General features: G+C 39.9%; 1 protein-coding gene across 2 annotated transcripts; it reads left to right on the top strand.

The window, feature by feature from the left end:
- Positions 1–31: 31 nt before the first annotated feature.
- cenpe (centromere protein E) lies at positions 32–27,749 on the top strand. Of its 2 annotated transcripts, none has more exons than XM_051960840.1 (56): positions 32–369; positions 1,738–1,850; positions 1,970–2,059; positions 2,181–2,299; positions 2,390–2,509; positions 2,617–2,698; positions 2,797–2,864; positions 2,938–3,012; positions 3,140–3,191; positions 3,355–3,442; positions 4,425–4,554; positions 5,259–5,378; positions 5,484–5,636; positions 5,713–5,863; positions 5,981–6,080; positions 6,426–6,789; positions 6,932–6,988; positions 7,316–7,483; positions 7,699–7,773; positions 8,049–8,117; positions 8,909–9,040; positions 10,247–10,424; positions 10,530–10,684; positions 10,765–11,058; positions 11,466–11,612; positions 11,750–11,929; positions 12,198–12,314; positions 12,409–12,579; positions 12,717–12,866; positions 13,561–13,794; positions 13,917–14,138; positions 14,252–14,344; positions 15,193–15,276; positions 15,431–15,547; positions 15,801–16,022; positions 16,634–16,714; positions 16,889–16,972; positions 17,179–17,340; positions 17,526–17,759; positions 18,596–18,652; positions 18,785–18,901; positions 18,995–19,204; positions 19,329–19,550; positions 19,651–19,746; positions 20,253–20,333; positions 21,123–21,248; positions 21,346–21,540; positions 21,634–21,840; positions 22,805–23,017; positions 23,253–23,456; positions 23,886–24,062; positions 24,237–24,337; positions 25,550–25,647; positions 25,764–25,896; positions 26,206–26,549; positions 27,581–27,749. In XM_051960840.1, the coding sequence occupies exons 1-56, from the start codon at positions 314–316 to the stop codon at positions 27,658–27,660; spliced, it is 7,968 nt and encodes a 2,655-aa protein (XP_051816800.1). In that variant the 5' UTR covers positions 32–313; the 3' UTR covers positions 27,661–27,749. The 2 variants fall into 2 exon arrangements, with proteins under 2 accessions (XP_051816800.1, XP_051816799.1); XM_051960839.1 differs by having other exon boundaries at positions 18,569–18,652.
- Positions 27,750–27,898: the final 149 nt, after the last annotated feature.

Here is a 27,898-nt window from a genome sequence, read left to right as displayed (position 1 = left end):
ATCAGCTCATATCCTATATCCGCTATCACATAAGCATCATATCCAGATGTACTATATTTTATCATTCATTTTGTTAATATATTTTTTAAAATCACAATCACAACCAAAACGTAACCTGATGGTCCCCTCACCATTTCCGTATATGGATCGATCCGCTCGATGACGTCCACCAATCAGATTCAAGTATCAGAATTTGAAATCGCAAAGGGAGTCACTCACTGACTGCCAGTCCGCCTGAGACGTATTTAGGTTTGGAAATGTATTAATTTAACTTTCGGTTTTCTGTCGGATAAGACAAGTAAATTCAAGAAAAATGACAGAAGAATCGGCGGTAAAAGTTTGCGTTCGTGTCCGTCCGCTTGTTGCGAGGTAAGTTTAAGGCTAACAGACAGTTAACTATGTTTTCCACTATACCTCAAGCTATTGCTAGCTAACTTAGCTGAAGTAATGTTTATAGTTTGTCGTTGTTTTAAACGTTATTGACAGGAAATTTTTAAAATATATATAGAATTATTCTGTGTAACGTTGGCAGTACCGTCTTACATTTAGCTTTCTTGTGCTTTACTATCGTAAGCTAGTGCTGTAGCTGTTAGCTAACTTTTCATTGGAATGCCAGTTGGCCGTTAAAACATTCAAAGCCTGACTTGCGTTTTTGTAGACTCTGTGTGCTAAATGCTCACAGCTGTGGTAATAGTGACATGTTTTCAAATACTGCATCATTATTCAAGTTATTATAATTCTACAATAATTGACTGAATTGATTGGCCTTGTTTGCCATGAGAAGGCCTACACAGTATGAGAAAACTCTGTGATATGTGTTAACATTCTTCTCTCATGAACTGACGACATGTTATTTGATGAATAAACAAACCTGAAGTACATTAACCGTACAGTTCCTGCTTCTTTCTGTTTTAATCGGGACCTGCTGACATAGACTCCATAGAATACCAATGCCCATTCAATAAAAATTTGAAATACATCATTTCAATCATACTATTATTGAACAAATTGAGGTCGAGGGGACGTCTGATTGGCTGAATAGTGTGAATGTGTTGCACCAGTGTTTTGAAATGTTTCCAAATCCTCGAAATTTAACAGATGTCAGACTTTTGGACCCCCTGTTTGAGCTTCTTTGTTTCATTTTTGATTTCACAATGAAGCTAGATTTAAAGTTAGGGGACCAACTAGATCATTGCAATTCATCCAGAGGGAAACATGAATACCAAATGTCATGGCAATCAACCAATAGCTGGTAAAGAAATTCTGTCAAATCCAAAGGATGTCAGCCACCTCGGAGACCCCAGACATCACCCTCCTGTTGCTAGAATTGCATGGTTTCAGACTTGAAATAAAAAAGATTAGAAGGAATTACTTGCATGAAATACTGAATGATTGGTCTGGCAAATGTACATAGGCATATGTCCTAAGTGCAGTGATATGGACATAATTTTTAATCGTGTAGGTCTTTAGTAAAATCTTTCTGTCTTTTCACTGTGCATTTGGATATCAAGACCATTCACACACCTAAACTAGAGGCTTTTCACTACAGAAGTATTTGTTTTCATGTGTTTGTTTAAGCTGGTTCTTCCATTGCTTGCTCATAAAATCATCATGAGTGTTTTAAGAAGTTGTCCACAAATGAATTCTCACAGAGCAATGTGGAATTGTGCCACTTCAAGATTTCCAGAAAGTCTCTTGATGTCTCCACAAATTTCTTACATGTGTCTCTTTGTACAGGGAAGAAAATGCTACATCAGAGAATGCAGTGCCCGTCCAGCTGTTTTGGAAAGCTGATAAGAAATCAATTCATCAGATTGATGACGGAAATTCCACCAAGAGTTTCAGTTTTGGTATGATTTTCAACATGTAGAGATTAACTATATTTTGTTGTGTTTTTTTAGATATTCAGTTTAGAGTTATAGTAATAGAAATGTACTATGCGTTGACTTACTCCATCTGTTGTTCACAGACCGAGTGTTCACTTCTGAAGAAACAACCAGTCAGCTGTACCAGAATATTGCAAAGCCTCTGGTTGTTTCCACCGTTGCAGGTTACAATGGTATGCAATGGGAAGAGCACGCAGTCTGACACATTTTATGCGAATGTGTTGTCCCATCCCACTCATTGTATTTGCGATGTTCCTATTTTGTTTCTATATCTGTTGTGCTCTTGTTTCACAGGAACCATATTTGCTTACGGGCAAACTTCATCTGGAAAGACCTTTACCATGATGGGCAGTGACCATATGCCTGGAGTGATACCTCTGGCTGTAGAAGACGTCTTTCAAACCATTAAATCTGTAAGAACTGTGTCACGTGTTTGAAATATGCCTGGGTTTGTTGTCTAGTCACATGTTTTTTCCAAACAACTGCTTCTCTTTTTCCACAAGTATCCAAAGAAGGAATTTCTGCTCAGGGTGTCCTACATGGAAATCTACAATGAGACTGTGACTGATCTGCTTGTAGACAGCTGGAAGAGAAAACCTCTGGAAATCAGAGAGACAATCAATGTAAGCGGGCTCCTTGGTATTTCAAAGTCTAGGCGCATTGAATGGGCAAAAATGCTTTGCTGTTTAACATGGTCTTTGTTGTAATTATTGTTAATCACTGTGTCTAGAAAAACATCTATGTGGCTGATCTGACTGAGGAGCTCGTCACGTCTCCTGCACAAGCCCTGGCATGGATTCGGAAAGGAGAAAGTAAGATTTGAAATGATTTATTTGATGGATTCTTACTCGATATGCACTATGAGCTGTATGTTAAAATGTCTTTTTTTCTGCACATTGTTCCCCTCCAGAAAACCGCCATTACGGAAAGACAAAAATGAACCAGAGGAGCAGTCGTTCACACACCATTTTCCGTATGGTAAGCAACATGCAGCCTACATGCAGTAGGATTCTCTGTAAATCGGGATGTTTTCTAATTTTCTTTTGTTCAGATCCTAGAGAGCAGGGAAGGGAGCGACCCAGTAACCGGGGAAAATGCTGACGGAGCCATTATTGTGTCTCACTTGGTAAGCTAGATTATTATTATTGACTTATTTTCTAATTTTGCGTAAACTTTGGTTCTGTCTTGCTGTCTGTATCCTTATTTTCATTGTTGTGATTATTCAGTAACAAGTAATTTTGCTTTGTCCACAGAATTTAGTTGATCTTGCTGGATCAGAGAGAGCAAGTCAAACCGGAGCAGAAGGTAAAGTGCAGTTGACTCCACAGGCTGTTTTAGTTAAATGATGGAAGCCACATGAGATGCTTAAAAAGCCTGATATAATGTTAATTAGAGTTCACTAAGTGTATGCTACAGAGTCTACTCAACTTACAGTATAACACTTTTTTTTTCCTTTTTGATATCCCAGGTGCTCGTTTCAAAGAAGGTTGCAACATCAATCGCAGTCTGTTCATACTGGGACAGGTGATCAAGAAACTCACTGATGAAAACCAGAAGTGAGTAAATAATGGGCATGTAACACATATGTATATACACACACACACACACACACAGAGTCACCCACATATATATTGCAATGACTTTTCCACGTACTCTACAGGCCAAAAGTTTGAAAGCAAGATCAAATTTGTATGAAACAATTGTAAGTCTCATTGGTATACTTCGCAACAAAATAAACATGATTATTCTATCAAGAGTCACTCATCAGAATACATTTATACTTTAAGTATCAGGTATTTGTATCTGTACTCTAGTTTCTTTACTCAGCTGTTTCTTTCTAGTTATTTCTGAGGTAGTTACAGAGATATGGACACAGTTGAGATTTATTTTGTCTGCAGACTCTCAAAAGCCAAAGAGCAAAAGTGAAGAATGCAAACTGTGATTGTTTTTATTACTTTTGCACTCAAGTTGTGACTCTTGGAAATCTGATCAATTCTAAAACTAAGCCCTTCTTTTGTTAACATTTATTCAGCAATTGTCTGGTAACTCCAATGTATACCTAAAGGTAAATTGAGGAAAATGGTGAATATCAATGAAAGGAACGTCTAATCCTGCAGTAAATGCATCCCAAAATCTGTTGAATTTATACAGTTTTTTTTTTAAATTAATTTTTACCTTTTTAAGAAAAGCATTGTGAACAGAAAATCAAAGTTGCTTCCAATCTTGTGGCCTGCCGTGGATGTAAACAAGCTTCAAGTTTTTGCTATCAATTATAATATCCATACATCCAGTAACTAAAGAACAACAAGTTCCAAGCAAGTCCCAAAAGTCCATTTCTAATAATGAATATTCTGTCTTAGTTGTTGGTTTGAAATGGCTTCAGACCAGCATGGAATCACACACATTTAGATCCATCATCCAAGAGTGAAAAAATGTGTACATTGCCACCAAAAAACAAAACCGGATTTAAAATTAGACATTCACTGCTTGTTTGAATGCCTCTGCTGCCATTTCTTAAATATCTATCTCTTTCTTCAGGGGTTTCACAAACTACAGAGACAGCAAGCTAACCCGTATCCTCCAGAACTCTTTGGGTGGAAATGCTAAAACTGTCATCATCTGCACCATCACTGCTGCCGCTCTGGATGAGACGCTGAGCACTCTGCAGGTCGGTGGAATATGCAGATATGCACTACCATTGAAAAGTTTGGGGTCACCCAGTCAATTTCATGTTTTCCATGAAAACTCACATTTTTATTCATGTGCTAACATAACTGAACAAGGATTTTCTAATCATCAATTCGCCTTTCAACACAACTGGCTAACACAATGTAGCATTAGAACACAGGAGTGATGGTTGCTGGAAATGTTCCTCTGTACCCCTATGGAGATATTCCATTAAAGATCAGTCGTTTCCAGCTAGAATAGTCATTTACCACATTAACAATGTCTACACTGTATTTCTGATTGATTTAATGTTATCTTCTTTGGAAAAACTGCTTTTCTTTCCAAAAATGAAAACATTTCTAAGTGACCCCAAACTTTTGAACGGTAGTGTATGTCTTGTTGAACACTTAATAATAATAGTTTCTAAGAGCCCTGTAATGTTAAATTTCTCCTTTGTGAGATTAATAAAGTCTATCTTATCTTATCTTACCTCAGTGCTATGACTCTGTATTGTTGTTGTAGTTATTTACACCAACGTAAAATCGTGTTGTACATTTTTATAAGGTTTGCACATTTAAAATGAAGCTTTTGCAGATTGATGTGTGGAATGAAAGTTATGAAAATTAAAAACGTGCACCATCAGAGCAAAAATGGAAACTGACAAATCAAAGTTAAATTCACAAAATGCTTGTTTCTTTCTGTTAGTTTGCCAGCACAGCAAAGAAAATGAAAAACGACCCTCATGTGACCGAGGTGTCAGATGATGGGGCTCTGCTCAAAAGGTATCGCAATGAAATTGTGGACCTCAAGCGACGCCTTCAAGAGGCAAGTACCACTACTTTTTATCTTCAGTCATGTTCTGTTGGGCCTGTCTCTGCGCGTTTCATCACAGCAGCACTTTCTGCACACTCATCTATGCATGATCTGCAGGTTTCCTCAGTCACGCAGACCACAGCGACGGAGAAGGAGGTTCTTTCCCAGCTGCTTCAAGAAAAGGATCAGCTCCAGAGAGAACAAGAGGACAGGATCAAAAACCTGACTAAACTGCTTGTCACCAGCTCAAACCTGGTCCCTGTACATAAGGTAGTCATGATGGAAATCAAGCTGCACGGCTTTCTCTGCCTTATCATTGTAATAACGAGTCTTCTTCCGCTGTAAGATTCGTAAACGCAGGGTTACGTGGGGAGGAAAGATGGTCAGACTCAGCCGTCCATCCACCTGTGGCGACGAATCGTCTAACCTCAGCTTTGCAGATCCTTGGCCTCGGAAGAGGAAAGCAGACCGCTCTTGTTTGATGGAGCTGGGTGAAGGTAGCTCAAAAATACATGTTTATGCAAACTGCAAGTTGGAATTCTAAGTGGAATTTCCGTTTCATGCAGGAACTGTGTTGTCTCATAGTTGGTTTAATGCATGCTATATTTTAACAGAGGAGGAAGACTTTGACTCTCACTGGGGGATTCCTGAGGAGCCATCAGATGACATGGATATAAGTCAGAGCTCTGTGACAGTTCGAAGCTTTGGAGACAGGTGAATGTTTGAGCCGATATCATTGTTTTTACTTAATTAATACCCCAGGCATGACACGTATATGAAGAGTTAGACCATTTTCAAACGTGCCTGCGGGGCGTCTTTAGCCTTCACCTCATAGTGACAGCCTTCATCATCCTGGACTCCAAAATGGTGCATTGTTTTTTTTTCTTTTTGTTCTTTGCCATTACAATGTGCAAATGAGTTTATTTTCTCTATGCTATATTTATGTATGTATAGTCCACTTAATGTAAATCTGAATCCGCTGTATGTGAAAATACACCCTGCTATTGACGTATTTGTAGTTGTTCACACTTGTCATTTCTATGTTTTATCTTTCTCCAGTCCCAGAGACTTTGTGTCTCCTGACCGGATGCGGGAGCTTACAGGGAAAGTGTCCAACCTGGAGATGCAGCTGGAAATGGAGAGTCAGCAAAAAGAGGAGGCCATGGCAAAGGCAGAAACATTAGAAGAAAGAGTGGCAGAGCTGCAGCTGCAGCTTGAAACAGAGGCTCAACAGAGACAGGAGACTCTGGAGAAAATACTAACAACAGAACAGAAGGCAGCAGAGCTGGAGCTGCAGCTGGAAGCTGGAGCTCAGCAGAAGCTGGAGGCCATGGAGAAAGTGGAGATGTTGGAGTTGAGGGTGGCAGACCTGGAGAGACAACTGGAAGAACAGAGCCACAATAAGACTGAGACAGATGAACAGGTAATGCTCTTTTTAGAACTGCTCTGTGGCTTCCAAGTGTCAGGAGAGATCCGCAGTTATGAGAAAAGCACCTTTTGATGTCCTGTTTGTTTCTGATTATCTCTACTGGTTGCAGCCCTAATCTTAATGTCTTGTTTTCCAGATGAGAAAAGAGTTTGCTGAGACCATCCAGCTGTGTGAAACTTTAGCCACAGAGAAGGTAATGCTGGATGAGGCTGTGGCTCAGGCTCACCGCTTAGCCTGTTCAAACATATCTTTATATAGTCAGACCAGTTGGAGAACCTACCATATTTCTGAAGGCAAAGCATCCAAATTACATCTGGAAAAGCTTGGTAAAGTTAACATGGGTTGAGGTTCATATACTTTTTGCACAAAACACAGCAAGACCAAAGGTGTAACGTTTGCATTTCGATTTACATGGGCATTTATTTAAGAAGCTGGAGATGGAAAAAATTCTAGGGCCATGCATTTCACATCGAAATGTTCGCTGTTGCTAAAACCGATGAGTTTTATTTTATATTTATAGGACATGGTGGTTGTCGAGCGAGACTATCTGAAACAGGAGCTGGGAATGTTCATAGAGCAGACTGAAACTTTGGAGAAAGAGAAAGCTGCTCTGTCCCAGGAGCTGGAGGAGAAGAGGGAGATGGATGAGTTCAATCAGCTGGAGGAGGAGATCAAGAGGGAGAATGAGGTAAAGTTCTTCATTCTGCTCACACTCAGTACTTAAGGTACTTGGATCCAAGGCCAGAAAAGTTCACTTGTACTGGCTTTAGTTTTCTTTGGCTAGTTTATTGGAAACTTTTTCACTGTAAATTCTTTTCCATAACTGAATGTTGTCCTTGTGTATTATATATTTAAATTTCAATTGACACTGCGTTCATTTAATTTTTTGCTGGGATCTTGCAGGACGAGTTGCAAAATGAAATATCTAGCTTGAAGAAAGCTGTTGAAGCCTCTGAACTCCAGTGCCTGGAACTTCAGGTAAGATGGCATGCTGAAACAGAGTTCTTCTTTAGGTTGTTCATCTGAAAAGGAGCTTATTTTGTGTGACCAAAGTATCAGTTTAAATACATGGAAGATATATCTTATCTAAGCTGAATCTACTTGTCATTTCTTATATCACAGTTCTGACTTTCATAATTCCACTTTGTTTTCACATCTTAAGGGGACATCACTGACCAATGTTAAGCTACTGAAAATGTTCTACCCGAGATCTGTTGCAGTTGGTTTTACGATATTTTTTTGTTTGTTTTTAGAACAAACTAGATGTGATGTCTGAAAAGCTGAAGAAGAAAACTGAATTTGCAGAAGAACTTCAGAATATGGTACGTGTGTTATTCAATCATGTTTTTAAGTGGCTGTCACATTGCTTGGAAAAATCTTAAGTGTGCCACATGAAGTTACACTTTTCAGCAAAAGACAGATGCTACAGTTAGCTGGACTTTCTCAGCCAGGTTGTGTGTAAACTAAGAGCCCAGATGAAATATCCCAGGGAGGCTATAGTGAGTTGTTTTTGTTAACATTTCTGTCACGTAATGTGATAAAACATACAAAAAAACCATTACAAACAGCATCACAAATTCTCATGTTCACAGTCTCTGGAGAATAGTTCCTCGAAAGTTTAAGTGTGAAGTGTTGTCTCAATTAATCCTGAAAAAAAATGACTGATATTACTGATGCACATTTGTCTTTTTTTAATAACTGTTTTTTTTATTTAAAAGTATTTAAGTTCAGTGTTGCAGAAGCAGCTTGTACGATATTGTGTATATAATTAATAATGAATGAACAGAAGTCGAGTTACTAGACTGGATATAACCACATTACTTTGCAATGAGGTGTAATGATAAAGTGAGAACTGGAAACTACCCAGAAACATCTCTAACTCTCAACCCTAATTCATGAAAATTTTAGTGAGCTTGTTTTGAAAACTGCGGGTGCAAATACTGTAAACAGGTCAATAAAATTCTAATTGTTTGTGCCTGGAATTCAGTATCAGATTTGTAGTTGAATCCGAAGCGCTCCACAGATTTGTATTGTCTTGAAGTATACAGACTGTGGGGAATTGAAGTGATCAAATAATTAAGCCGATTGACTGAATCGCGTTTCCTCTTTGCAGAACGGTAAGGACTTGGTGCAGGAGGTGGCGAAGCTTCGCCGTTCTCTGGACGATGCAGAGGGGCTCAGCCGAGACACAAAGAAGGAATGGGCTGTGCTCCGCAGTCAGAAAATTTCGCTTGAGGAAACAAATGTAAGTGGGATTATTGCTTTTGTAATCGGATACTCTGCTTAGCAGTTAAAATGTTGTGCGTAGTTTAATTAAGTGTCTGACTTAAACAGAAAGGGAGTGCTTTCTGCTATTCTGTGTGTGTGCATGTTTGTTGCATAAGAGAGATGGAGCTTTGATCATTAATCTGTGTAGTGTCAAGAAATTTCAGTTTGTCAGCAATGTTAAATCAAGGGTCACTTTGACTTTTGTGGATCTGTTTATTTAGCTCAAAGACAAAAGCTATGATTAACTTACAGTTTTATGACAAAGCAGAGAATAAAAATTGGGCTTAAACTGATTGTTTGTATTTGTTTTATGAAAAAGAATAAAGCAAAATGCAGCAACCACAGAGCAGGTAGCCCCAAATAGCCAAGTTTTTTTTGTTGTTGTGTGAAGTGATTTGTGTTTTGTTATATGACAATTACAACACAATAAGCCTTATTTACTTATTAACTGCTTGGTAAAAGCAGACATCCTCGGTTCGTGTTCACTCTCCATTAATAATGTTTACAATCGGCAATATTTTGGTGAGGTCTTTGTGACGCCAGAGAAAATAACACAACACAAAATGAAAAAGATTTGTCACAACTGACTGGAATCAACTCTTGTTTTGATTTTCTCAGTGTGATGCCATGTAGAGCTGGTTCTGTACGACGACACTCACTAAAAGTATCCATTCAGTGAATTACCTGTCGGTTTACATCAGATCATGTTTACCCCTCTTGGTGTATTTGTTGTAAGTCAGTGTCAACACAAACTATCAGAACATCCATTAGACTGATACATACTGGTTATCGTGGTAACTAAATAATCATAGCCACGATTGTCAGTTTAGCTTTTCAATTCATACTGAAGTCAGAGGAATTGTCAGTCTTTTGATAATTCTCACCACAAATGACCCATACCAGGTGGACTGGAAGTAGATGAATGATTCCTCTTCAGGTTTTTTTTTGGTTCAAATGAAGACTTTCACAACAGCCACAAAGAACAATAAGAAATATGATGAAATGGTGGCTAAATTAGTTTAAATTTTCGCTAAAATGGTGACAGATATTTAGTATATTGTCTGCCTTTAGGAGCTATGTGTTTCTATATTTATTCTTCTTATGTGTTACATGAGTACTAGTGATTGCAAGGCCACTATCAGTAACTTTTTTTGCTTTGTTGTTGTCATGATCTCCCCTCTAGGTGACCCTGACTGCCAACCACGAACGGATGGAGGCAGAAGTGAACAGCCTGCGATTTCAACTTGAGACAGAGAAGACACGTTTCAAAAAGATGCAGACTGACCTTCAAAAGGAGCTTAATGTAGCGTTTGATGAGAACACCAAGCTCACCACTCTGCTAGATGGCAAAGTCCCTAAAAGTAGGTTTTAACTCCAAGTGTTTATATGATACAAGTCAGCTGTTGGAGTGCAGACATTCAGCCTGTAAAATCGGATGAGAATTTTAAAATGCTCTCTGTTTCCAGATCTCATCGACAGCGTGGAGCTTGAGAGAACAGTGGCCAGTCTGAATAAAGAGCTGGCAGCTTCTCATGAAGCAGAAGAAACTCTCAGAGCTCAGCTGGAGGAGCTGGCTTCATTTAAGACTCTTCCTGATCAGGTGGACAGCTTAATGAAGCAGGTAAGTCGTTCAAGCGTCCTCTACTTTAGCTTTGGCTAAATATGCAAGTAATCATGCGATTTTATTCTGTTTTGTCTCAGGTGTGTGAGCTGACTGAGGAGCTGCATGCTGCTCAGACTCAAAAGGACAACCTGCTCTCAGTTCAAGCTCAATGTCAGGAGGAGGCTCTGCAGCTCAGAAACTCCTGGCAGACGTCTCAGGATGAGATTATGAGAATCCAAGCAGATCTGAGCGCTGCTGCACTGAGAGAGACTGAACTGAGGCAACAGTGTGCTGAAGTAACGCAGCAGCTGGACTCACTTCACTCAGAGCTGGAGCGGCATGAGGCTGAGAAGAGCGAGCTCATGGCCTCGATGGAAGAGAGGAGCTTGAAGGTTAACATTCAAATTATAAAGCTTTGATTGATGTTGCTGTTGTTAGCTGAGACTCAACACTGATTTATCTTCCATTTGCCATTAGGATAGTAACTGACAGTAATTTAAGTAGTTACTGTCTCTCTTATTCGTATTTAATCAGATGAAAAGAAATCTGGGGTAGCGAGGCTGAATGGGGCTCGATAGTGATAAGAGTTGACAGTATTTGTTAATAGTGGTTATTTTTCATAATGCTTTCAGTTGTAACTTCTCAACAGTACATTTTTGACATTGTCAAGGCATTTGTGTAGCATCATATTATGCTTAAATTAGTATAGCAATAGCAAAGCACATACCACTGCAGTTTTATCGCTTATTTCTGTAACGAAATTAGATACCACTGGGCTTATGAGAATTCTTCCCTTTAGCTTGAAGAGAGTGACCAGCTGAGAGCATCACTGGAAGGAAAGCTGAACGAGATGCAGCAAATGATAAAGGATTTGGAGGAGAAGTTTGCTGACAGTGAGGTTTCCAGAGCAACCGAGGAAGAGATCAACAAAGAGCTTCAAGACCAAGTATGTTAATGATAGTTGCTTTTACAGCCGTAGATAAGAGCTGCACCATGAGTCTATCAACATAGAGATAATGGACAACTATTTTGATTTTTTTTTATTTTAAAGTCAAATGTTCTTTTTGTTTGTTTTTTCCGTAGCTGAACCAGCTGAATGAAGAGCTTCGGTGTGCGCAAGCTGAGAAAGACACTCTCCTGTCTGAGCAGAGTGCTGGTGTTCAGAGCTCTGCAGAGGAGACCGAGAAGCTGCTTTCTACTGTAACATCTCTGACTGCAGAGATAGACCAGCTCAGGATGAACCTGCAGGAACATGAGGAGAAGGTGAGTGACTGCTCTGTTATTAATTATAAAATGACAACTATTCGTGAATATCCCCTTAACATTCATTGATGTGAAGTAGACCATGGTTTCATCCTCTCTCAATGTAACTTAACTCATATGAGTGTATTTTTGGTTGTTTTTTGTACTTTTTGTCCAAATATTTCAACATTTTGCCATCCTATTACGTGTCACAACTCTTGTTTCTTGTAACTTCCGATCCAGTTATTTAGATTTTCCCTTGCTTTGCTTTTTGTTTTTTTTTCTCAAGGCTGGAGAAACAGAACGTCTTCTCGAGTCTCTTCAAGATGAACTCCTACAGCAGAAGCAGAAAAACTCAGATCTGATTCAAGTTCACGAGCAGAAAGAGTCTGATTTCAGTGAACGGGTGAGCGTTTGGCACTGGTACTTTATTGTTCATTTATTTTTTAAATTAATCTTTAATTGTTAATACTTACATGGATATCTCACCATATAAACAGATGGTAAGACTATCACAGGAGCTGCAGTGTGTGCGAGATGAGATGGAAACTCACCAAATGGCCGCCACTCAACATTCTCCAGCCGAGGTGGAGAGTCTGCTCTCTACTGTGGCTTCTCTCACTGCAGAGAGAGATCAGCTCAAGATGGACCTGCAGGAGAATGTGGACTTGGTGAGTTGGCGTCCAAGTGCTTTATCCAGCAGCAAGTTTTTAAAATGTTTCAATTCCGTCGGCCGTAACAGGCCGCTGCGGTTTGTTATTGTGTCTGCATGTCATAGCTATAAATCAATTTCTTTTTCCCCTCACAGATGATTGAGAATCAGGAGGACCTGAGGACAGCCCTGGAGAATAATCGCAAGCAGAAAGAACAGATCAAACAGCTGGTGACTGCACAGACGCCCAGACTGGATGGACCTCCAAACGATATGAGCTCGCAACTGGAGGAGCTGCAAACACAAGTAAGAATTTCACATGAATCGGGGAAAATGGGATGCCATTTCTGAAAAACTGAATTTTACATGGAACCTTGTGATTACAATAAGTCGGATCTTGCTCTTTTAAAAAACTGAAATTAAGATTTATTCATACTTTTGTTCAACAATTAGAATCTTTTTTTCTTCTTTATTTTTTCCGCAAACAGTAAGTCTGACTAAACATTCTTTGCTGACCTGAGGTATTTTATGGTTATCTAGGGTCATGAATTGAATTAAGTTTCTGATTAAAGAATTATTCCTCTGGATTTAGAAATTAAAGTCCTATCCATTTTCAAGACTGACAAATAGACTGTTATTTCCTGTCTGAAGCATTGGTACAAATTAGTCAACACTGTTAGAAAATATCTGGAATTGTAGGGTTCAGTGCTGTGTCGAGCAACGCTGACAAAGAAGTAATTTTTCCGAAAGCCGGGATGCAAAAAACTCCAGGCTAGCATAAAGCCATAGGGTTGTTGTGTTATCCAGGAGGCTGTCATGCTTCTATGTAGCACTGAAGATATAAGTGAAGAAACATTTTAAATAGTACAGAATGGGGAAAGTTACTGACAAAACCAGCAGGTGTTCTCCCCTTAACAGTCCTACATTCATCAAAGGTAAAATTGTCTGGAATGTTTGGAGAAACCCTGATTGTTTTTGACATGAATTCACAATTTGACAGATGGAGACTCTCACTAAGGAGCTCCAGAGTGTGCGAACAGAGAAAGATGATCTGCTTTCTGAGAAGGAAAGAAACACTCGGACCTCCACAGAGGAGATGGAGAAGCTGCTCAGCAGAGTGACGTCTCTCACTGAGGAGAGAGATCAGCTGCAGGAGATACTGGAGGGACTGAGGGAGGAGAAGAAGCAGCTCGGAGCAGAGCTGGAGAACAAGATGGAATCACTACACAACAAGGTTTGTGCCATCGCTTCTTCTGTGTGATTGCAAACGTTTTTTGTGCAAAGCAGAAGTTGTATCAGACTTCTAAACAGTTTAAGCTGCAACTGGAGTTAAAGAGATACTTTAATGATCCACAGATGGAAACTTTGACTCAGAAACTGCAGATCATTGAAGCAGAAAGAGACAGCCTGCTCTCTGAGAAGGACTCCAACTCTCAGAGCTCCACAGAGGAAATGGAAAAGCTGCTGTTCAAAGTGACGTCTCTCACTGAGGAGAGAGATCAGCTGCAGGAGATACTGGAGGGACTGAGGGAGGAGAAGAAGCAGCTCAGGGCAGAGCTGGAGGAAAGAATGGAGATGGTTTGTTATCAATGTCTTTTTTTTTTTTTTTTTTTAAATGAAATGTTTACTCCTTTCCAATCTACTCACTCTGCCCAGAAAGATAAAATGAAAGTTTTTTTTTTTTTCTGCAGGTTGCAGAAGCACAAACTGGGTTTTACCAGCCAGAGATGATGACCTTGGATCTGCAAGCACATGATGAGAAAGTAAACCAACTTCAGCAAGAGGTGACAGCAGTTAAACTAGTTACGGCTCATGATATTCTGTATTTTTCCTCTTGTCTGCAGATTTCATGTCCAGATCAAAAACTCACACCTAGTGACAAGTATCTGTATCCAAAGCTTGATACAACTACACATAGCTAAAAAAAAAATCAGCTCATTTTGAAAATCAGCTCGTTTGAGCTATAAAAATACAATTCCCCAAAACTGACGCCAATGAACTTGAGTTGAGGAATCAGAAAGTATTTAGAGACTGCCTCACACAATGTTGGTTTGTTGTCTAGGATTTGTTGACAGTAATCAATCAAAGTTCATTTGTATAGCCCTTTACAACAGCCCAAAGGGTGACCAAAGTGCTTCACAGTAAAAAAAACAAGAAAGTAACTTAAAAATAGTACAGTAACTTAAAGCAGGAAAAACAATCACTTTCGCAAATACGGGCAAATTTAGAATACTCAATTAGCCTCAGCATATTTTTGGATTGTGGGAGGAAACCGGAGTACCCGGAGGAAACTCACACATGCACAGGGAGAACATGCAAACTCCATGCAGAAAGATCCCAGGAAGGCCGGGACACGAACCAGGGATCTTCTCGCTGCAAGTCGAGAAGTGCTGACCACCACTCCACTGTGCAGCCCGTAAAATATACCATAAGACAATAAATAAACAGCACTAAAATATACATGTAAAAGAAATAAAAGTAATAAAATGTTACCTTGCAGATCGAAATTGAAAGCCATTTCAAACAGGAAAGTTTTGATTTAAAACGAAATAAGAATAATGATTAGCAGCAGCCTTCAAACCTGCCAGATTGAACAACGCTTAGTATGGATTGTGGTTATTTTCTTCCACAGATCGAGCTACTCCAGGCGACTCTGCAGGCCATCACTGAGCAGAAGAAACAAGCGGAGGACGATCTGCAGCGTAGCAATGAGATGGTGAGCGGATTTTCCTGTCGAACCGAATGTGGTTGTTTGAGAGTTTCAGTGTGATATTTCTGCCCATGATGCTAAAGACCTTGTTCTCACAGTTTTCAATATATTTTTCTTCTTGAATGAGTTAATTGGAAAATTTTCATTTCCTTGTTTATAGGTTACTGAGACTCAAAGCCTTGTGCAGTCACTTCAAGAGCAGATCCAAGAACAGAATGAAAGAAACCTCACAGCTGAAGGAACAAGCCAAGAAGGCCAAGCTCAGCTAGAACAACAGGTTTGTTACTAAACCTGTACACATAGTGTCCATTTGCAGAAGTACTGTACCTCGTAGCCTTGTTTTTAATTTGCAGAAATCGGTTGTATTCCTACAGTCTTTTAAAGGGAAGCTCCAAGAGCAGAGGCCTAAGAAATCAGATCTAAAGAAACTCAGTGATCAAAATGAGGCTGATTTCAAGCAGTATGTTACTGACTGACCTTTTAAATTCAGTGTTCTGACTGCTAAACGAGGATCTTCCCCTTTTCAACAGACCAAGACACTAGCTGAGGAGCTGGAGAGTGCTCGAGCAGAGATAAATGCCTTGTTGTTTGAGAAGGAAGCCAGCCGTCAGACCTACACAGACGAGATGGAGAAGCTGCTGTGCAGAGTGACGTCTCTCAGTGAAGAAAGAGACCAGCTGCAGGAAACACTGGAGGGGCTGAGACAGGAGAAGAAGCAGCTCAGTGCAGAGCTGGAGGACAAGATGGAGATGGTAAAAGCCTCAACTAAATATTGTAAATTGAGATTCCGGTATCGCCCCAGTCATTCTCACTAAGATCTGTTCATGTTTTCCAAGAATAAGTATCTCTGGCATCCTGGAATTTTAAGCAGCTGTGTTTGAGTACTCGACACTTTTGCAAATCTGACACCTAATGTTTGTTGCCAAGTACAACCAATCTGATTTTAGGTGTTACTCTGGCAGCCGAGAGTCCAACAGTGGTATAGAATACTTGAAAAAGTCTATGAAGTGAATCAGAGAAAGAATCAACAAACAGTTCAACAAGTGATTTAGGACACAGTTGTAGGGCCAAAGTGGTGTTCAACAGAGTGAATATGAATTGCAGAAGGCTACATTCATGTTAAACTCCACGTTAATCTCATGATTATACTACTGTTGTATTTATATATGAAACAATCAAATATCAAAACCTTAAGTGCAGTTTGTGATAATTTATCCACAGTTCTGTTTTTAAAATCAGACTTTTTAATTTTGCATAATTCCAGGAATATAATCAACCAACTGATGTAATTTATTCTCATGAAGTCACAATTTTAAAAGGTCAGAACAAACTGAGGTCACATTGTTCTCTCTCTGCCATTTAGATGCAATGCGATCTACAGCAGCAGCTCAGCTCCGAACCACATTCGCTGAAAGAAGAACAGGAAACTCAGCGACTTCTGCAGGTTTGATCACACCACTTTGTTACTCCTCTTTGTTTTAATTTCAGTATCCTCTTTCTTTGCATTTTCTGAAACTTGAAGAATCTTTAAGCAAATAAAAAGGCAGCGTGTTCCATTATTTGCATTTCTCGGTTCTGAGCCACTGAAGTGTAAAAGTATGTCTGTGCTGTGCTTTAGATCCAACAGCTGGAGGAGCTTCTGGAGAAGACTAAAGAGGAAGTCACCCAGTTGGAGTCAGACCGCCAAGAAAATGTAGAACTGGTGAGTTTTTTTCTAATTAATTTTTCATTCTGTTTCATTCTCTGGTCAGAGAAAACAGCTTTCAGATTTTAACTTTATGACCACAATTGCTCCACTTATGTGTTAGTTGAACATGTTATTTCCAAGATTTACCTAATTATTGATGTGTAAAAGTTTAACCTGCTATTGTACTCACCCTTTTAAATGACTTGTAATCAATCTTTCAGATGATCGAAAATCAGGCGGAGCTGAGAGCATCTCAGGAGAAGATCAGAGCTCTACAAGAGGAGATCGACATGCTGAGAAGTGAAAAGGCAGAGCTTGAGAGCAGAGCAAGCAGTGGGAATGATGCAGACAGTATCCTCCAGATACAGGAGCTTAAAGACCAGGTAAGACTGCATTTTTATACTCGGAGGAGAATAAACCTGCTGCATAATGCTGACTGAATAATTTCATCACTATCTGAACACATTTTGATCTGTCAGCAGGCTCATTTAAACACAGATAGTCTTATTGACGTTATGCTGGCTATTTAAAATTGCATGTGTGTTCACTGTTGGTTATTTCTTCATAGATCCAGAGGCTGACTGAGGAGCTTGAGAATATGCGAGCAGAGAGAGACAGTCTGCTGTCTGAGAAGGAAGCCGACATTCAGACCTCCACAGAGGAGATGGAGAAGCTGCAGTGCAGAGTGACGTCTCTCAGTGAGGAGAGAGATCAGCTGCAGGAGATTCTGGAGGGACTGAGGGAGGAGAAGAAGCAGCTCAGTGCAGAGCTGGAGGACCAAATGGCATCACTACAGACTGAGGTTTGTGGTGGATTGCTTTAATTCTGTACCTTAAGATTGTTTGCATATATGCACACATTGGTTTATGCATAATAAGAACTGTGGTAAAGCAGGTTTGAACCAAAATCCAGACATGCACACAGATGAAGAACTAATCACTAATCATAAGGCCCCAGTGCAGATTTATTGGCCTCGTTGAACTAAATGGATACATCCATGTGTCTAATTTTATTGTCCGTTTTTTAGTAGGAATGCACTGCTTTATGCACAAAATGAAAAAAATGAAAAGACAAAAAAGTTACAAAGCGACACACAATTGTACAGAAATGAGTCAAAAAATGGAACAAAACAACAAAAAAATAGACAACACAAGCGAGACAAAAAGGAAACACAAAGAGACAACGAGACTCAAAATGACAAACAGGAGACAAACGTCAAAAGTCAGACAAAAAAAGCCAACAAAATAAGGCACAAAATGACAAAAAAAACAATGAGCAATCTTGTATTGTACTTTTTGATCAAAACAACTTGTCATGGTCTGGAAATTATTTTAAATTTACAGTTCTACAAATTTACAATTTGCAGTTAATGTCTTCCCTGTAATTTTTACACTTTACAACGTCGTCCTGCGGGCCGGATTGGACCCTCTGGAGGGCCGATTTTTGGCCCGCGGGCCGCATGTTTGACACCCCTGCTTTAGACCATCAGTCAGATACATCTGGTGAACTCGATTCAAAATTTTCTTTAAGTTATGTAGCATTAACAAAGCATTTGTGTTTCTGTGGTCGAACTGATGCAAATGAATAATGAATCCATATCTGCAACAACAGATTGCACAGCTGAATGTTTCTCTGCAGACTGTTAATGAACACAAGAGGCAGATGGAAGATGATCTGCAGCACAACGTAAATATGGTGAGAAAACTGGTCCTTGTAAGGGATTTCAGTTAGTTAGCTTTTAATATATTGTCATATTATTTTCACTTTCCTATTTTATCTGCTCCTGATGTGGTGACATGTTCGTATGTTTGACATTTTGTTCTCAAGCGGTCTTCTACGGAAGAGCTTCTGCAGTCAGTCCAAGAGGAGCTGCAGCAGCAGAAGAACATCAACTCTGATCTGGAGAAACTAAATCGGGAGAAGGAGGTTTCCTTTGAGGAGCAGGTTAGTGTCTTTTATCTCTTTTGTAAATAGCATGAATTTGCTTTTATGAGAAACCTGTCGTTATAGCAGGATGAACATTCTGTTTCTTTGCAGATAAAGAATCTGACAGAGAAACTGGAGATTGTTGAGGCAGAGAGAAACTGTCTTCAGACCTCCACAGAGGAGAAGAAGCAGCTACTGAGCAGAGTGACATCTCTTAGTGAGGAGAGAGATCAGCTGCAGGAGTTACTGGAGAGCCTGAAGCAGGAGAAGAAGCAGCTCAGTGCAGAGCTGGAGGACAGAATGGCATCTCTACAGGCTGAGGTTTGCAAAACTTTGGATACCCAATAGAAGTTGTAATACAATTTTGGATTATATACAGTTTTAAGGCACAATTTGACTTTCAGAGACACGAGAATGATCTTAATAACTCCTGCCTTCTTCACAGATAAGAACTCTAACACAGAAACTGCAAATAACTGAAGCAGAGAGAGATTCCCTGCTGTCTGAGAAGGAAAGAAACACTCACACCTCCAAAGAGGAGATGGAGGAGCTGCAGTGCAGAGTGACGTCTCTCAGTGAGGAGAGAAATCAGCTGCAGGAGATTCTGGAGGGGCTGAGGGAGGAGAAGAAGCAGCTCAGTGCAGAGCTGGAGGAAAAAATGGAGATGGTATACTTGTGCACAGAGTAACTTAAAGCACACTGCGTCAAAGCACTTTAATATGTTGGTAAAAAAAAATTTAAAACATTATCCTCTCATCCAACTACAGATCTCAGCCATCCAGACAAAGTTGAACCAGCAGGAGCAGTTGAATGTGCTGCAGCAGTCTGAGAGTGAAGAACGAGAGGTGAAGATGCAACAAGAAGTAAGTCCATAGTTCGGCCTAATTGCTTCTCTGGACTTTGACATTCTTGTATCTGTTTTACATTTATGAAGGGACCACGAGAAGCTGCTTATCTGAGCATAAAGACTGGTGAAAGATAACTTGGCTTTGTTCAAAGTGGGGGGAAAAAAAATCACCCACCAAAGCTCCCCAATTCATTACATAGTATCTCATTTGTTTAATTTATGCTCACAAATAGATACTGTGCTTTAAAACTTCCATAGTCTGGTAAATAAACACTAAACTTGACCATGACAGATTAACTAAAGAAACTATTTGCATTAGATGTGTGTTAATTTGTCATCTTAATGGTAATTGTTTAATGTAAAAAAAAAAAAAGAAAAGAAAACCTCAGAGAGAATACATGACCCTCTTTCCACTTTCAGAAAAATTCCAGTCATGATTTTGTTTTCCAAATTGCCCCCTATGCCTGTTAACATTACCGGTTCTGTTTGTTCAGTATGACCTGTCACTGTCGATTGTTTCAGGTGCAGAAGCTCGAGGATCAAATGCAAGCATACAAGGAGAGACAAGCTCAGGCCAAAGCTGAAGCAGAGGCCTCACAGCAGGTTTGTGGACGTGTACAGAAGCTGTTTGTTTATCCTTTGGTATTTTTTTCTAGTTTTAAGAACTTTTATTTAATCATCAAGATCCAAATGCAGACTGAAAAACAGAACATTTCTACATTCAAAAGTTTAAATTCATCCACTGAATTCCGTTGTTCAATTTTAAAGTCATTTGAAATGGATTGCAGTGATATAATGCAAAGTATTGGGAAGGCAATCTTTCCAAGTTCTCTATAAACTTCTGGTGGGACTAAGCCTGTCCTTGGATCAGCTTTAATTCGGAGTTTTATTTTTGGAAAGAAATGATTACGCTGACGAGACATTTATTTTTAAAATTTGAGAGTAAGTAATTCTCTACTTGCTCATAGTGATGAACATCTTACTACATGATCTTCATCTCTTGTATAACAAATCAATGATAAACTTTTTAACGGTGCTTTATGACGGAGTCATTAGCATCTCCACTGACGAGTACAGACAAAATCTGTCTGTGAGAATTCTTGCATGATTTTGATATTTGAGAAACACATTTTATCTTTGGAAACTGCTATCAACCCAATTTCCCAAATATTTATGAGACCAAACTACTTCACTTTCTTTACTATTATAAACTATGAATGGATGTCAGGAAGGTGTAAGACAGAAATAATGGGTTAGTAAGAATAAAACGCATCCCGTCTTATCGGTATTCAGAACAAATATACAGAAAAGAAAAGGCAGACTGTATAAAAGACTATCATCTGCTTAAAGATGAATATATTTCTAGTTTTTTCTCTTTCTTTCCCCTTTCAGCTGCTAAGTGAAGCAAACACAACCATCTCAGCTCTGAGAGAGCACTTCAATGCCTCCCAGCAGAGCGCTGCTGAAGTCAAGGAGATGATGTCATCACAGCTGCAGAACTCCACTGACCAGCTTCAGGTAGCACCGCAATCCTGTCTTTCTTCCTTTATTTAATCATTTGTTGAAACCGTTGCTTTATTGTAACTCTGACACTACTGAACTCATATCATCGTAGGAGTCCTTTGGACGATTCCAGCACTTTATCAACACTTGTTCCAAGTATAACTCTGCAGCCCTGGAAAATGCCCTGAGAGTGCAGTGTTCCCTGAAGTCCTCTTATCTGACCGTTCTTCCAAAACCCACCATCGATGCCTACGCCGCTGTCCGTCAGCAGGGACAGGCAACTGTCCAGAGTCTAATAAAAACTCAAGTAAATATAATATTTTTTACATTTGGAATTTCACAAATATGTTGCTGGATTGATTCAAATTTACCTGGAGACTCCTTCTCCCTGCTTTTCCAGGAGGAACTATATGCGCGAGCACAGCGCTACAGGGAAATGTTTAAGGAGTTGGTGAAGAAAGATTTGGCCGTGTTCGAGGAGAGGCGGCTGCAGGACACGTTGCTGTGCAGAGCTCAGGCACCCGCCTACTCTGTCAAAGACGAGGACCAGACAACGTGGGAACACAGACTCCCTGAGCTGCTGGACAAGAGGCAGCTTTACCTGCAGGTGAGTATGTCTCTTTAGAGCCCTGTTTAGACAAGATTAATACTTATATGGAGGTGGACAGCATTTTTTGTCATTGTTCTTCTTTGTAATCTTTTGTCATTTGGAACAACATTTTAAGCGATATGACATTACAGAATATAGTGGGGTATGTTCTGAGAATGAAAGATTGGGCACAGACAAGGAGACGAGAGGCAGTAACAATGTATTTAAACTGTATACTACTTCTCAGTAATAACTCAGTCAAATCTGTATACACTGTATATCACTGAGTGTCACTATCACTGGTGATGTTGTACAAGAAACGTCCAGACATCTGCATAAAACAGGCATCAGAATTGTCAGAGTCTTTGTGTTTTAAAATTTTCCTCAGAATCACCTTGATCCAGTGATAGTTAGACTTTACATCCACTGATAACTTAGAGACAAGAACTACTCCAAGCTAATTTTGTATATTTTTCACATTGACACTGTGCCATAGTCAAATCCAGCCACAATGAAAGGAACTCAACAGCACAGCAGTATGTTACAGTACAACAGCAATTACATAGACCCCACCCAGATATACCTGAAGTCCAACTTTTTTCATACTGGCAGAAATGTTTGACTTCCTGTATTTCCACACAAAAATCTAATTTCACGTAGCCCAAATGTAAAACAAGAATCATAGACGCAGCTTTTCTCATGAAGAAAAATATGAGATCTGTTAACATTCTTACAAGGATGATGTCCAGACTGCATTGTGGACAGGAGTAGAATCATTGACCACCATAAATAATGTTAAAATCACTTTATGAGGAGTGACTATAAAAAAACATGAGGCAGATTCAGTGACAGACATTTCATTATGGTCCTGTTTCTCAACCTCATGACCTTTGGATTTAATGTGGCTGTATTCTTCAGTATAGATCCACCTTTTTATCATTACCGTAAATGAAGCTTTATGATGACTCTGCTGCGTTCACAGAAAATGGCCAGCGTTCTGGAGAAGCTCGAGACCAACTTGGCTTCTTACGTCAGTGGGCGGAGAGCTGAGATCCGGGAGAGAGAGAAGTTCAAGGAACAGCTGCAGGCCTCGATCGCCCATCAGCCAGACAGCTTCAGTTGGCTGGACGGCATCCTGAGCCAAGAGCTGGAGCGCAGATCTGCAGTGACACAAAGCTGGAAGATGCGTCTGCAGGTAGAGTTCAACGCTTTCTTCTGTCATTTCCACCTCCCAAAGATGTTCGATTTTATGTTGCTTACCACAATCTATCAAACTCTCGAGAAATGGTATAAAAGTGAAATCTTTTGCTATTGTGGCTTTTTATCATACATTTACGCTGTGTTTTGTTGTTGGGATTGTCACCGTTTTCCATATAATAACTACATTACTGTCATCTTTCCGATCATTTCTTTCCACTCACCTTTTGTAGGGCATCACTGATGAGCAGAACAGTCTGTTTACAGAGCTGAAGCAGCTCGAGCATCAGGCCGATTCTCAGCTTAGAGAGGAGAAAAGCAAAAATTCAACTCTGCTGCAAGCACTGGAGGGAGCTCCTCTGAAAACAGAGGTTTCCTTGCTGAAGGACAACCAGCAACTTCTTCTTCAGCTGCAGCAAGCAGAGGAAAAAGTTAAAGTATGTCTTCCATTTGCATTTCATATCCATCCTCATGTCATTGGTGCTTTTTCTCAACCCAATATCTCTTTTGGATTTCTGTTGTCCAAAAAGACATCAGTGAGCACTGTTCTTTCTTTATAATGATCTCACATACTGTACTATATTTGAACCACCAAATGTAGATTAATCTGCCCCATAATAGTTCCAAACAAATGCACTATGTGGGTTTTATGAGGTTGATTCACGTCTTCAGTTAGAACCAATAGGCTTAAGTTATGTCCTCAAGCTACAGATAAAATATGGAAGTCTGAAAGTACAGAGAACTGGGAAAGTGTAGCTTACAGAGTACATGTCGGCCGCTTTTGTTTTTTCACAAACAGTAGGTCTATTTCAGGATAGCTGAGCAACCTTCTTATTAGCAAATGGTGACACATTCTTTGTTTTCAGGCTCTGTGTGTACAGAACGAGCAGCTGGAGGACGCTCAGATCAAAGCCAACAACAGGGTGTCCACCCATAAACACACCACACAGCTCCTACAGACTGAACTACAGGACAGCCGCGCACTAGTGGAGGAGAAAGAAAACGCAATACAAGCCCTTAAAAGCAAGCTACGGGATTCTGAGGTTTGTCTCAACATTTAATTTTTTTTTTAAACCATTCTAACAGACTTGACAGTGGTGTCTGTTACAGCTGACACTACAGCTAATTTATTACAGTCTGTAGTCTTTTTTCCTGTTTTTTTTTTTTCCTTTTGTCTGTTATTAAGCATTGATAATACTTATCTTTTTCTGGTTCAGAAAAAAGCCCCGCCTACTGCAGTCGAACTGGAAAAACTTCAGGCCAAACTGTTGAAAATGGAGGTGCAGCTCACTTCAGCATCTGATGAGCACCAACAAGAGTAAGAGGCCTTTGGATTCATTCTAACAGTTTCTTCCTGTTTTCGTATTTTTACTCTGCCAAAGAACACGGCGAAGTTGTGACGATGGGCGTATGTTTGTCTGTTTGTCTTTCTGTGCACAACATTGCTCAAAAAATGGACTAACGGATTTGGATGAAATTTTCAGGAAAGGTCAGAAATGACACAAGGACTAACTGATTAGATTTTAGCAGTGATGCGGCTTATAGTCTGGATTCATGGATTTGTTAAAGATTTCTGTATCGTTGTGAGATAGCGTCATTATAACTATGACAGCAAGTGAACACTACATGAGCTGCCTGCTGACGATCACATGATTGCGATGCCACTACAAATCAAACGTTGCAGACTTATCCGTCAGAAATTGTACAAGAGCTGAGCAGCCTTGGTGGAGTGTTGTGCTCTCTGAGTGCTTTTCTTGTTGAAAATGTGTTGGATGGAGAAGATCACGTTAGAAATGTTCCTGTTGACTAAAGCTGAGTGTCCACGAGATCCGCCAATTTCCCATATCCCATTCATTGTCTATGTGAAACACACCACGTTGCACACTGGTCCTTTTGTGGTGCGTTTCGAGCTGCCACCCGGTGCATCTCCCCAGAGCTGTCCGCAGATTGTTTGCGTAAAGTGGACTGGACTTCTACTTAATGCAAATTCGATGTGGCGTGTGGAGGTCCGACACATCACGAAACTTCGTCAAACGTCTAAACTGGCCGTTGGTGAACTAAAACGAGGACAGATTCAGCTACTGCACAGGTTATTTCTCGTCTGAAATCCTTTCAGAAATACTTTTTGTCGAATTGATTTCGTAATAAAAGAGAAAATTTGTGGCCGAGTCGTCATATTGGTCCAGCTTGAAATCCAGGAGCAGACAGCTGAGTCGATGCGTTTGTCCAGTCGGGCTGGCAGGATAGTTAGAGAAGAAGGTCTGCACAAGATCAACACCAGCTGCTGGCCTCAAGTAGATGCCCACCATGCAGGCGATTTTCAGATGCGTCACGTTTACATGTGGGAAAACACATCTTGTGTACACATAGCATAAGACCTACTGGGAGTCTGGTTCACTTGTATGATGCATTAGAGTAGAAAGGTGGCCTCCCTAGCTGTCCTTTTTCTTCCTGTAAGACAGAAAAATGCAACGAGGATTTTCTTCTCAGTTTCATGACCAGAAGTTCTGACCAGAGTTCTGTCTCTCAGGATGCAGAGGATGACCATGCTGTTGAATGAGAAGGAAAGCTCACTGAGGAAGCTGAAGGAGACTTTGAGGAAATCCCAACAACAAGGAGAGGACTCATGTAAGACAACTTTGTCAGTGTGCTTTTTTTAAATTTTTATGTGTTTGGAAGTGGTTTGTGTCAGGGGGAAAATGTTCAGGCTGAGATTAAAACTAATATATTCTCATTGAAATCAGTCTTGCAGGGTAAAGACCTTCATGCCAGACTGACCAACCCCAGAGGTTTGGTCACCAGCAGCATTCAGCTGGAGAAGGCAAAGCTGGAGGAGGAAGTCAAAGAGCTTCGTCTGAAAATCACCGAGCTGGAGAGGTAACCGATTCAAGATTCTATATTTTAATTCAGCTGTGGCAAGAAAAAGTAGGTGAACCCTTTGGAATTATCTTGTTTTTCTTCATTAAATGTCATCCGATCTTCATTTTAATAAAGGCAAATCCAAATAATTCAAATCTGTGAGGTCAACACAAGCCTTATATCACATTTAGTCACCACCTCGTGACATAAAACAGTTGGTTTTTAAAAAGAGATTTACAGGTTGAAAAGCTGAGTTGTTTGGACAGTTCTCATAGTATGCTCTTTCCTTTAAATCAGCTCTGACCTCGACCTCCTTTGTCTCACCAGCTTGGTGTCCAGTCAGCAGGCAGAACTCAGCAAGTGGAAGAGCAGAGCCATCAAGTTGAAGGGGAAGAGCAAAGCTGAGGTGGACAAGCCGTCATCCCCCTGCACTCCCACCAAGAGGGCATTTCCCATGACCTCAGACTCCTCCCATCTCCTCAGCTCGCCAAAAAAATGTCCCGTTGCTCCTAAGAAGAACTTGGACTCTCCGAGGAAGGCTTTGGAGTCTCCCAGGAAGCTGCTGGACTCTCCTAAAAGTGGATTCTTCAACATCGGTGGAAGCTCAGAGCTGCTCTCCAGGACCTGTCCCAAGAAGTTCTTTGACAATTCCAGCCTTGGAATTATTCCAGGTAAGCTCCACCCAGAGTTCACCTGTATTGCACTTTATTAATCTGACTCTCTCTTCTAAAATTTCTTAACATCATGAATATATGGACTGTTTATTTTGCCAGAGGTTTCCTATGTTCCTGATACTGCAGATGACGAAAAGGGTAACGGTTGTAATTAACGTCACTGAGGGTTTACTAACAGAAGCACGGAGCTATGGGAATTCACTGAAAACACAAATCAGCACTGAAGTACAACTTCCTGAACTGATGACTTAGTTTAACCTTTTGTTTTTTTCTTTATCTTTTATTTGAGCAACATTTGAGTTTAGTTGAGTAGTCCACTCTTTGATCCTTCACATAAATATAGGGTTATTGTACAGGCTGACTGCTTCTTGAAACAAAAAAAAACCTAACAATATGGAAGCTCATTTACCCCTTAAAGTTACAAGGAGTGGATGGAGTAAATATACACAGGAATGTTTTTAAAAAATCAAGCTATATTTAAAAGATAAAACAACATTAAGAGATGCTAAACTCAGTTTCAAGTAGGTCCACACAGCCAAAACTAATGCAGGGATTAACAGCCTCTGTGAAGATTCTTATGTTGAATTTTTCTTGAACTCAGCAAGCTGGTGGTTCAGATGTTTTGAGGCTTTTAACTCCAAATACAAATTCAGCAAAACTATATTTGAAAGGATACGATTTATTTAGTTCAACACATTTATATGTAGTTTCATGCATAGATTAGGAGTTGAAGTTATGCCATTAGTTAGCATCCTTGTTTACTAGCTTGAAATTGGTTTTGTTGACACATTGCTACAAATCTTTGCACTTTACAGCCACCTGTAGAATAGTGTGACACCACCGAGAGGACTTTATATCACATCACCAGCATTCACATGCATGAGATAAACAATGTAGAGATCCACGGTGCTGCTCGAGGTCGTTTTCCCCCGCAGGGAACCCAAACACTTTTATGAAGTCAGACGTGATGATAGCGACATATGATGCTCGCGTTTCCATTTCTCTTATCAAAGTCTTGTATTTTGCAGATGCAGTTGTGGGTGCAAATAAAACGGAGGAGTGGTGGCCACAGTCTCCAAAGCAAGAGGAGATGTGTAAAACGCAGTAAAATATGCTGCATGTGCAATATTTTAAAATGTCTTTCTTTTTTGGTGTTTTGTTGTAGTTTTAAATAATAAAGTTTCCTTATAATAATGACATTTTATGTGACTGGTGTTTCATTCACATTTGAGTCCACTAATCTTGTCTCAGTGAGACAACACTGCAAAGAAAGAGTTGCATCTTAGCTTTTGATACATGACATGAGTGACGGAGTAATGTTTTGTTTTTTTTAAGTCAGTCATGTG

Source organism: Acanthochromis polyacanthus, chromosome 16 (genome assembly GCF_021347895.1).
Source record: "Acanthochromis polyacanthus isolate Apoly-LR-REF ecotype Palm Island chromosome 16, KAUST_Apoly_ChrSc, whole genome shotgun sequence".
Classification (NCBI taxonomy): Eukaryota; Metazoa; Chordata; class Actinopteri; family Pomacentridae; genus Acanthochromis; species Acanthochromis polyacanthus.
This window is presented reverse-complemented; position numbering and strand designations above follow the sequence as displayed.

What these genes read in the sequence shown, in the direction of transcription:
- cenpe (XM_051960839.1), top strand. Translation starts at nt 314, where the DNA reads ATGACAGAAGAATCGGCGGTAAAAGTTTGCGTTCGTGTCCGTCCGCTT. An exon ending in AGTCTGATTTCAGTGAACGG is followed by an intron (nt 12,315 to 12,408) that starts GTGAGCGTTTGG and finishes CCATATAAACAG; the next exon opens with ATGGTAAGACTATCACAGGA. An exon ending in ACAACAAGGAGAGGACTCAT is followed by an intron (nt 25,648 to 25,763) that starts GTAAGACAACTT and finishes CATTGAAATCAG; the next exon opens with TCTTGCAGGGTAAAGACCTT.